Raw genomic sequence first — 10363 nt, 5'->3', positions numbered from 1 at the left:
TGGAGCCAAATTCGTCCAAGGATAAGAGCTATGCATGAGAGAGATAATCCTTAATTAGGGCCCCGCATGAAATGCGGGAAGCCCTATAGTAATCACATTGTCCGTCTGTCCGTCCGTCTGTCCGTCAACACTTTCTTTGTGACACGATAACTCAAACAGTTTTTATCGTACAGTTTTCAAATTTTGTACAGAAATAATGTACAATAAGAGGAAGAAGCCTATAGATTTTGGGGTCATTTCACTTTGTCTGTCTGTCTGTACGGCATGATCTTTGTCATTATGAACACTTTCTTTGTTACACAATAACTCACACAGTTTTCATTGTACAGTTTTCAAATTTTGTACAGAAATACTTTACAATAAGAGGAAGACACCTATAGATTTTGGGGTCATTTCACTTTGTCTGTCTGTCTGTATGTGTGTCATTATCTTTGTTATTATGAACACTTTCTTTGTGAGACGATAACTCAAACAGTTTTCATTGTACAGTTTTCAAATTTTGTACAGAAATACTTTACAATAAGAGGAAGATACCTATAGATTTTGAAGTCATGTCACTTTGTCTGGCTGTTTGAATGTCATCATCTTTCTTATTATGACCGTATTTATTTACCACTCTCTAAGGGAGATCATCCAATTTGAATTATGATATGCATTGTATTGATATATAGAAAATTTACAAGAAATAACTCTACAACATTGTGTATGTGTATATATATATTTTTTTAATGTGATATAAAAAATGCTTGATGTTACATGTATATTGAATTATCATTCCCAGTCAACAACTTTCGATCGGGATCGGAATGCGAAATAAAATTTCTTATATCCGGTTGCAAAGTGAAACTGCTTCATGCTTCAAGTTGTTGGATAAACACCACCAAATGTTTTCCCATAGACTTCCATACAAATTCCAATCACTGTCAATTATTTATTAAGCCAATTTTCAAAAAATCAGTCACCATTCAGCAAAGTTCATCATCTCCCCTTCAAAATTCCACCAAAACATATATGGCTTGCCGTTGCGTTTTTCCTTCAAATTTTGGCCTGTTTACAACTAGTGTAGATCCGCACTGAATGAAATTGTCCATCCAAATATCACTTCTCCACTCAGATCTTCCCTTATAACTTCTGTATCTTTCTACATATTCTGTTATGTCACCTGTCATTTTTATCACTTATATTTCACTATTAAATTCCATCACAAAGATTTTCTGTTAATGACCAATCAGATCTCCTGTCAACTTTTCTTCTCCGCACAACTTTGGGTGTCCACAATGGCGGCGCCCTGTAGCTAGGCAATTCTGGTGTTTTTCCTATAACCAAATGGAAAACAAAGTGAAAAAGTGGCCAATTTGACATTTTTAGATAACATGCACATAGTACATGTAAAATATGTAACATGAAAAAATTACATGAAAAAACATGTAAATTATGACTATCTATATAATGTAACCCCTCACACATGATGAACTCAACTGTGATATGAAGCTGTGTTGAATGTCAACTTTATAGTGACTTTTTACAGTGCTTATTGAAGTAAAAAATGTAAATAACAGTCTTATTGTCTTATTTTTTATGTTTTCAAGAGGATGTGAGGATTCACATGTAATTTACATATTCAGGGTACATTCTACCCGGTTTTTGAAAAAATGGCAAAAAAATCTTAATTTATCAAGGAAAAATGCTTTCAAAATGCATTTACTTTTCCAATTCAGAATGAATTCACTAAGCTGCTGACAGCCAATTAATAGAAGGTTATCAAAACATATGAGGGGTAATCTGATCTAGTAGTGTTGTTTCTCTGTAACAGTAAAACTGTCACTACCCTCTTTAACTCAGATACATTTTGCAGTGAGGGTTGCTTGCTAATTCCTATCATGATAATAAATTATTACACGATATCACTTAAACTTGACATGATGCTGATAGAGCACTGGAAAAAGCACATCACAAGTGAATTTCACTTCAGACAGAATATTCCTAGCAGAATTATATGTCAGTTTTCAAAGATGGGAAAATTCAAAAAAGGGAATAATTATGGTTTTAAGCCAAAATATGTGCCTCACAACAAGGGGAAATTACATGAAAAAAAAGAAAACTCACCTGCACCATTCACGAGAGTCGACAGGGAAACCCTACAACTGGTGACGCATCCACCCTCTCTGTGCGAGGAGCAGGAAATGATGCTCAGGCCTGGGTGCCACCGACTGCTTCGGCCAAGACCCCTGAAAAAGGAAGGAAACCATGAGACTTTAAATCAGGCTGAATCCTCAGGGTAACGATTACAATTCTTCTAACTTTCTTAAATTATGAAACAAAACCTCTTTGAGTAGAAAATATTTTTTCTAATTCTCAGAATAGGCCCACATAAGGCCAAATTGGCTGAAATAAGGGGTATCCCTAAGATCCTGTAAATTTAATTAGCTTAATTAATTTTATAATTAATAAACTCTCTAAATTATAGCAACATTACAATAATTGTTCATTCATATGAAGAGAAAGTTACAAAAAACAGTTGTTAGGGACTGTGATGAGCCTCTTGACTCAACTTTGAGAACAAGTATAGTCAAAGGGAAGTAACTCCAATTTCTGAAAATGAACTTACCTGGTTAGGAAGTAATCAGGTACATAACTGATTTCGGCAGGTGTGAAAATGACTCCTACAGACTGCTGCATCTGGAAAAGACATGTGGCATGTTCAACGCAGAGTTCAAAGAACATGGGCGGGCCAATCCAGGCTGTGATGGTGACCTAACCTGGGACTTGGACTCTGAAGAGAGGCGTGGCCTGGGCACTAGGTTACGGCTTAAATGTAACACCTGCACCTACGTGTCCAAAATGTATAGCCTCTATGTCGAAGTAGAATCCGGTTCCAGGGGAAGGAAAGCAGCAGTAATAAACTATGGCCTACAAATAGGTCTCAGTCAAACCCCCATTGGCAGTTCTTCTCTTCGTAAAATCCTCATGTCAACCAACACCCCACCTCCAGCCGAGTCTTCTCTATAAAAAACAAGCAACACCATTATGCAAAAAGTAATCACCTTAAACAAGTTTGATATGAAAAAAAGATGTAAGAAATTAGTTGATATTAATAAATTGAGGGGGGCCAAAAGTCCAAAAACCATAGGAATTCAGTGCGACGGGATGTATAATAGCGCCCTATATTCTGGGGTAGGGGAAACCCCCTTCCAGCCAGCTACACAAACCGTCTTCTCAATTGCAGAGAATGTGACCAGTAGTCACGAAATAATATCTTTAGTAACTAAAAACAAAATATGCCCCAAAGGACAACATCTCAAGAACAATCCCAGTCATGTGTGCACTGAGCAGACATGTGGGGCGAATATACCTATGGCCAAAAACATCGGTGATGAATTCACCTGGGCCAAGGAAGGCATGGAAGACCTTCTCAAGAATGATTTATGTGTCAAGGACATAACATCAGATCCTGACAGCACGATATACAAGGCCGCAGAGTCTTTGCATGCTGAAGGCAAGCTGCAGGACAAACCGAGACATTTTCTCGACACACGGCATCTTGCCGAAAATGTCAGAAAGGCCATCAAAAAAGACCAATCTGTACAGAAAATCATGCCCAGAAATTCAAAAGCAGAGAAAAATAAACTACTACATAACTTTGCCATAGATTTTACAGACAGGTGCACTGGTGAAATAAACCAGGCACAAATAAAGTGTACAGGTCATGCGGGCAAAATTAAGAAGCAGCTCTCTTATGCAAGTGATGCTATAATTTGTTGTAGCTAGGCAATTCTGGTGTTTTTCCTATATTGAATTATGTATATTGCACGTTACACATTAGAGAACTGTTCCTTTGAATAAAGAAAGTCACAAATTGATACAAAATGAGTGTACCTTATTCATTACTGTTACCGAGCTTTCGTAGGCGAAAATCTCGAAATGGCGTGTTTCACTGCGCTTGTTGACGGTAAGGTCCACATTTTCTACGTGAGTATTTTTATATTTGCTCATGAATTTTTTGCGCATACATGGTATGTCTCGGCTAGGAATAATGGAAACTTTCTCACTTATGTATGTAAAGACATATTAATCTCTATTTTTAAAAACGTAGAACACTTTTATCAAATGACAATGTGTTTGAAAACGCTTAGAGCCCCGATGTCAGAATTTCCTTTTCCAAGACATCAATATGTCAAATTCATAATCCTTTTCGAATAGGATGTACCATATTTTGTACCAGTTATCCATTTTGAATCCTCTATTAGAATGGGATTTTGTTGCACTCTGTTGTGTTTGAGTGGATGTCATGAGTGTGTGTCAAACAGAAGTAATTTAAATTGCATAAGTCTCTCACAAATATGCTTCATGATGCCTTTTTCACAAATTGGCATTCCAATGTATCTTTATATATTATTAAATCTAACATATATACCAGCTCCAAACATTGCTATATCAAATACAGATGTCACTTTCCTCTAATATTACCTTCGGCGGGGCGCTTGCTGACCGTGTCAGTTTTTTAGTTTTGAAATGAATTTCTAAATTTTGTAACAGCAATTAAATATACATCCGTATTTTCAAGCTAGTAACGAAGTACTTAGGTACTGGGCTGTAGAGACCCTCGGGGACTAACAGTTCACCAGCAGAGGTTATATATATAATAGTTTTAGCTCGTTTTTGTCATCTTATTTTTAATGATGCCATTCAATTTTGATGTATAGCTCATATTTGATTAAATATTTATGATATTATATCATTGAAAATGAAATTTTTGTAGTACGACTAATATGTTGTACATCTTTTTTTAAAATACTGATTGAGAATTTATTTTTGAATTTCAGAATGGGAGAAGATACGCAAACAGTGACTGTCTATAGAATACAGTCAACAAAGCTCACAAGTAAGGAAGCTCTGACATTGCTGTGAAATCCACAGAGGGATTCAATATCATCAATTCCGCCTTATAGATCAAATATTAATGAAGTCTACAGCGCCATAGCAAAAGAATTCCCGATTTTTCAAAATGACGAGGGCTTACTTGCGCGTCTCGAATAGGAAAAGAACGATAACTCTACAGAACATAAGAGTTCTCCATTGATTTTTTACTGAGTTATCTTTATATAGGAAATAACGTAATTTTATATTTATTGTCGTCTGTAACTTCCTTAGTAAATGTTAACAAGCAAAATATTACCATCGGTCGAAAATCTAATGAAATGAGTAAGGAAGTTAAACAACTTATCGTAACTCTTAAAAGCGAGAATCACAAAAATTCGGAAATCGCTCGACGGCCGAATATTAGTGAATCTACCGTTAAATCTGGAAGAATATATATTCAACGGGGAAATATGGAAAATGTACAAGTTGGTAGGCTTTGAAAGGGATGAAAACTGGATTGCGCAGGCGATCAAAAGCTACAGATACAGGACATTACACGATATTACACTCGATTTAAATGAAGGAAGATGTCCTTCCAAAACTGTACATGTCCATGTCTAGAGATTTCTTAGAAATAATGGATATCAAAGAAAAGTCGTACGAAAAGGCATGGTTATTCGTGAAAGTTAATCTAAAAAGTTAGTGTTTAGGGAAACGACGTCTGACAGTGGAACAGTATTGGCAGAATATCATATTTTCTCACTAAAGTCAAGGTGTTATTGGAGATAATCACTGGGTTTATGTCTGGAGAAAAGCAGATGAGACGTATCTACGCCAATGCATGTACCCTCCAAGTAAACGTCGGGTTTCAGTTATGATGTGTGGATGCATCACTTATGATGGTGTGGGGACTTTGTGTCTTGTTGATGGCAACACAAATGCTCAAAAGTATATTAATGACATACTTTAGGAACATTTATGGCCAGTTAAAGTGAGACATTTTCTCATGTCGAAAATATTAACAGCTGTGAAGGAGAAATTTCAAACTCACTGTGCGACAACATATGCTAGACGTGGTGTCAATCAATGTGGATTCTAAAAAAAACTCTAAAGAACTTTTAGTAAACTTGAAATCGCAAAACTTTTCCCAAATTTATAACAGCAAAACCTATTACTTTGCAAACACTCTACAAAACCATTCCTCACAATAGATTAAAGACTAGACTTTTTGACATCATAGACAGTTGCTTCTTCAACAAAAATGGAAAACGGAAATATTCATATCTTGTGATCAGTCATCCAAAAAATTACTTTGTTAAACACCACTCTGATTCCACGCACAAGTGCTCTGAAGTTGAAATAAAAAAATATGTTAGAGTTCCTCATTCACAATATCTTTGTGGTCTTTGGTGATCAGGTCTTCAAACAGTCTGTTGGAATTCCCATGGGCACGAATTGTGCTCCTTTGTTAGCTGACCAGTTTCTATATTCATATGAAGCAGAATTTATTCAAAAACTTCTATGTGAGAAGAAAAGATATCTTACTGTGGCCTACGACATTTATATATATTGACGACGTTTTGTCTATTAACAACAATAATAACTTTCATTCATTTGTCTATATATCCATGTGAACTCGAAATAAAAGACACCACCGAGTCGTCCACTTCTGCTTCATACTTAGATAATTTATTGAAAGTAGACATTAACGGCAAACTGACAACTCAACTATATGACAAACAGGATGATTTCAACTTCTCCATCGTCAGCTTCCCATATTTATGTAGCAATATTCCATTATCACCTGTATATGGTGTTTATATCTCTCAACTGATTCGATATCCTAGAGCTTGTTCTGCTTATGGTCAGTTTTTGAGTCGAGGCAAGCTACTTATAAACAATTTGATGGTAGAGGGGTTTCAACAGTCTCAATTGAAGTCAGCATTTCGCAAATTCTATGGACGTTATAACGACCCAGTTCCCCAATACAACCTATCATTGGGTCAAATGCTGTCTGACGTGTTTCATACCGATTGTTAGGCTGTTCTTGACTACGGATAATTCCGTTTGCCTGATCGGGATGTGGGGCTCACGGCGGGTGTGACCGGTCGACAGGGGATACTTGTTTCTTCTAGGCACCTGATCCCACCTCTGATGTGTTCAGGGGTCCGTGTTTGCCCAACTATCTATTTTGTATTGCTTATACAAGTTATGAGATTGATCACTGTTTGTTATTTTCACCTCTCAATAAACCTTACATATTTCAAGAATACAACGCACCCGTAAACAGGGACAGGATTACTTGTGAATATAAACAAAATAACAACATTCCTTCCATTACATTACTGGCGCAGTCCCCGGACTTTAATATAATTGAAAATATATGGTTAAAAATAAAACATTCACTTCAAAATATGGCCAGAGACATCACCAACCACCAACTCTGACTTCCATGTAGCTAGATTACAGGATCACGCTGCCACCTCTAGTCAAGTATTATAGACTTTTACTGTAACACTGTTACTCCTTTTAACCAATGATCCTGCTCAACATTTTAGAAGGGTGTCATAGACGCTTCTTGTGCTTTGTCGGTATATCGCACCCCGACATTTACAAATTTATTTCCTCTCTTAAAGGAGAACAGTTCAGAACGAAAATGATTGTACACTGTAAGTTCCCTCGTGCGTTGTGAAGAAAATTACAAGAAACAAGAGAATTTACAAATAGAATCTTCACTTTCTTAAAGGGTAAACAAAAATGAAAACTATCTAAAATACATTGAAGGCTTGGTGTATAATATTTCTTCTTGAAACATGGATATCATGTTAAATGAGTTAATAAAAACATAAACAAAATTATCATTCTTGTATTTTTGTCGACTAGTTTCAATGAATGTCGATAAATTGCCGTATCTATGAGATGTATATTCAATGACTTGTCTTATCGACGAGTTGTATAGATGAGTTCTTGTATCTTTGATATTTTTTTTCGATGAGTCGCCTTTCGATGAGTTATTATAGATCCCGTTCCCAGTGAGGGTGATGAGAAAAGGATCAACGATTGGTCACATGACGGTTACCAGTTAGTATTGTATTGTATTGTTTATTGGCTTTAAGCCTTACGGCTCATCAGCATAATACGTATTCAATTACAAAGTATAAACAAAAAAGATGTATACAGTATGAAAAGTGGAGTGAATATTAGAGGATGGACATACATGAAGAAAGTTATAAGTCAAGTTTACATAAAAAAAGAAACCAACAAAAACCAGTATATACATTAGACGATAGTTTGGCTTGATCGTAAAAGTAAAGCACTTTTTAAAAATTTACCCAGATTACAGATTTGTTTTCTATTATGAATTGACATCAATTGTACCAGTTTAAACATAGAAGCATGCGACCAATAATACTTTTTTATATATGCAGATCTGAGGTTTTTGTACAAAGGACATATTAAAATAATAATAATAATAATAATACCATATTTATATAGCACCCTTTTCATACACTATGTACGCTCAAAGGTGCTTTACAATGCATATATACCTTACAAGGGAATGTTATACACATAATACATAGAAAATAAATAAAACATTAAAAGCTGTACCTATCCTCATTGTTCATATAAAACATGAAAACACAAGATACCATAAATATGCTAGATAAGAATAAACATCAGTTTCAGGGCGTATTAAAATAATAATGAAATACACACACCATATAATGTCTCAGGTATAATACATTAAAACATACAATTCCCTTTCTTTCTTTCTTTTTTTATAAAACATCACAAAATGGTACTCGAAAGCTAAGACACACGGTCTTTAGTTTTCACAGTTTTTCACAGAATTTAACCTACACGAATGACTGAAATGATAGAAACTAGTCGTGGAAAACTTGATGGAAAAAATGTGTTTTCAGTGACTTCTTGAATGCACACAGTGTTCTACAGTCCCTTACATGTTCTGGAAGGGCATTCCAGTTTTGGAGCTATTGTTCTGAAACACCGATCTCCGTATGTTACGGTTCGACTTTTTGGTATAACTAAAGTGACTGATTGTTTTATAGACCTAAGATTTCGGGTAGGGTTATATACCTCTAGTAATTGTTTGATATAAGTTGGGCACTCATCATGTAAGGCTTTGTAAGTATAATTAAGTATCTTATATTGTGTCCTATACTTCACAGGTAACCAGTGTAGTTCTCTTAGTATTGGAGTGATATGGTTGTAACGAGAGGTCATGGATATGAGACGTGCGGCAGTGTTCTGTGTTCTCAACATATTGTCATGCATCCAAAACACGATGTCATATAGACAAACCTCAATACGATGTAATGCATCTGCCTGTGTAGCTATGTCCTTAGGTTTAAAAGACAGATAAAGCTGAGAGTCATCAGCGTAAACATGGTGATCAAGTCCATGATATTCGTCCTCAACTTCGTTCAAATTACAAAATTCACACATCGATCTTGTCTTGCTGTACCAGTTAGTAAAGGGAGGAGATGCATATCCAAGAAAAAGATGCAAGAATTCGGGGGGGGGGGGGGGTGCAACAATATCAGTATAAAGGTAGCAGGTAAGACAGGCTCTTCGCACTTTCAGGCAACATCATTTGAACTTATTTCTAATCCAATATTAGTGTTTGTACACGGGGAATGAAGAGGCCTATGTTCCAAGACCCCATTGCAATCAGAAATCAGACACGGTTCCTGAATTTACATCAACTTTGCCTTCGGTCATTTCAAAGATGAAGTCGGCAAACCAAAAGCCTTAAGAGGAATACCGCAGCATTGTTTTAGAGAGCAATATTCGAAAAAGAGAATAGCAAGGCAGATTAAATCTAAGGAATGGAAAACAGGCAAGGAACGTTATAAGAAGGTTGGTCAAAACAAAAGGATCTCACAGGACGAGTCTTACAGCACACTACAACTCTCATTCCACTGAGACAATACGCAAGATCGTAAATACCGAGTTAGCGGAACTCTCTTGTAAAGAAGTCCGGAAAAGCGTGTCGATCTTGGGCATTTTTTGTTTATTCAAAACATGGCATCGGAAGACGATTTAACCTCCATGTGTTTTCCACAATTAAAAGCATTTTTAAATGAAAAGTGTGTAAAAACGTCTGGATACAAGAAAAATAAACTTCTGAATTTAGCTCGCGAAGCTATATATTTTGACACAAGCTCTTCTCAGCTTTGGGAATTTCCTTGCTGACAGCAGTGGGGGAAAATCCACCACATTTCCATTACAATATATCAGTTCTGGATATTTCTGCGTATTATGTTTCTTTCTTGAATCATTACTACAGTCTACTGCAATGCAATGATAGTACACCATTGTTAAAATAGGGTGAATCGATCACGACAGAAGTTACAGAACTGGTATTATTTATCAACATGCCCAAATTCTCGCATACTCTTGAGTCTCGCGAGACTTTGAAAGGGGAAAGAAATTTTTTTAAAACCAAGACGGAAAAAGTAGTCGCGATCTTGCGAATTAT

The 10363-nt window shown here is 36.0% G+C and overlaps 1 protein-coding gene across 1 annotated transcript; it reads right to left on the bottom strand.

Annotated features, from left to right (window-relative positions):
* Window positions 1-920: 920 nt before the first annotated feature.
* On the bottom strand, window positions 921-3009 carry LOC125653097 (uncharacterized). The gene is made up of 3 exons (XM_056141938.1): window positions 2609-3009; window positions 2107-2228; window positions 921-1316 (listed from the first exon to the last, which is right to left on the bottom strand). The coding sequence occupies exons 1-3, from the start codon at window positions 2722-2724 to the stop codon at window positions 1192-1194; spliced, it is 363 nt and encodes a 120-aa protein (XP_055997913.1). The 5' UTR covers window positions 2725-3009; the 3' UTR covers window positions 921-1191.
* Window positions 3010-10363: the final 7354 nt, after the last annotated feature.

This window comes from Ostrea edulis, chromosome 1 (assembly GCF_947568905.1).
Source record: "Ostrea edulis chromosome 1, xbOstEdul1.1, whole genome shotgun sequence".
Taxonomy (NCBI): domain Eukaryota; kingdom Metazoa; phylum Mollusca; class Bivalvia; order Ostreida; family Ostreidae; genus Ostrea; species Ostrea edulis.
The sequence above is the reverse complement of the archived record's forward strand: the minus strand, read 5'-3'. Positions and strand labels throughout refer to the sequence as shown.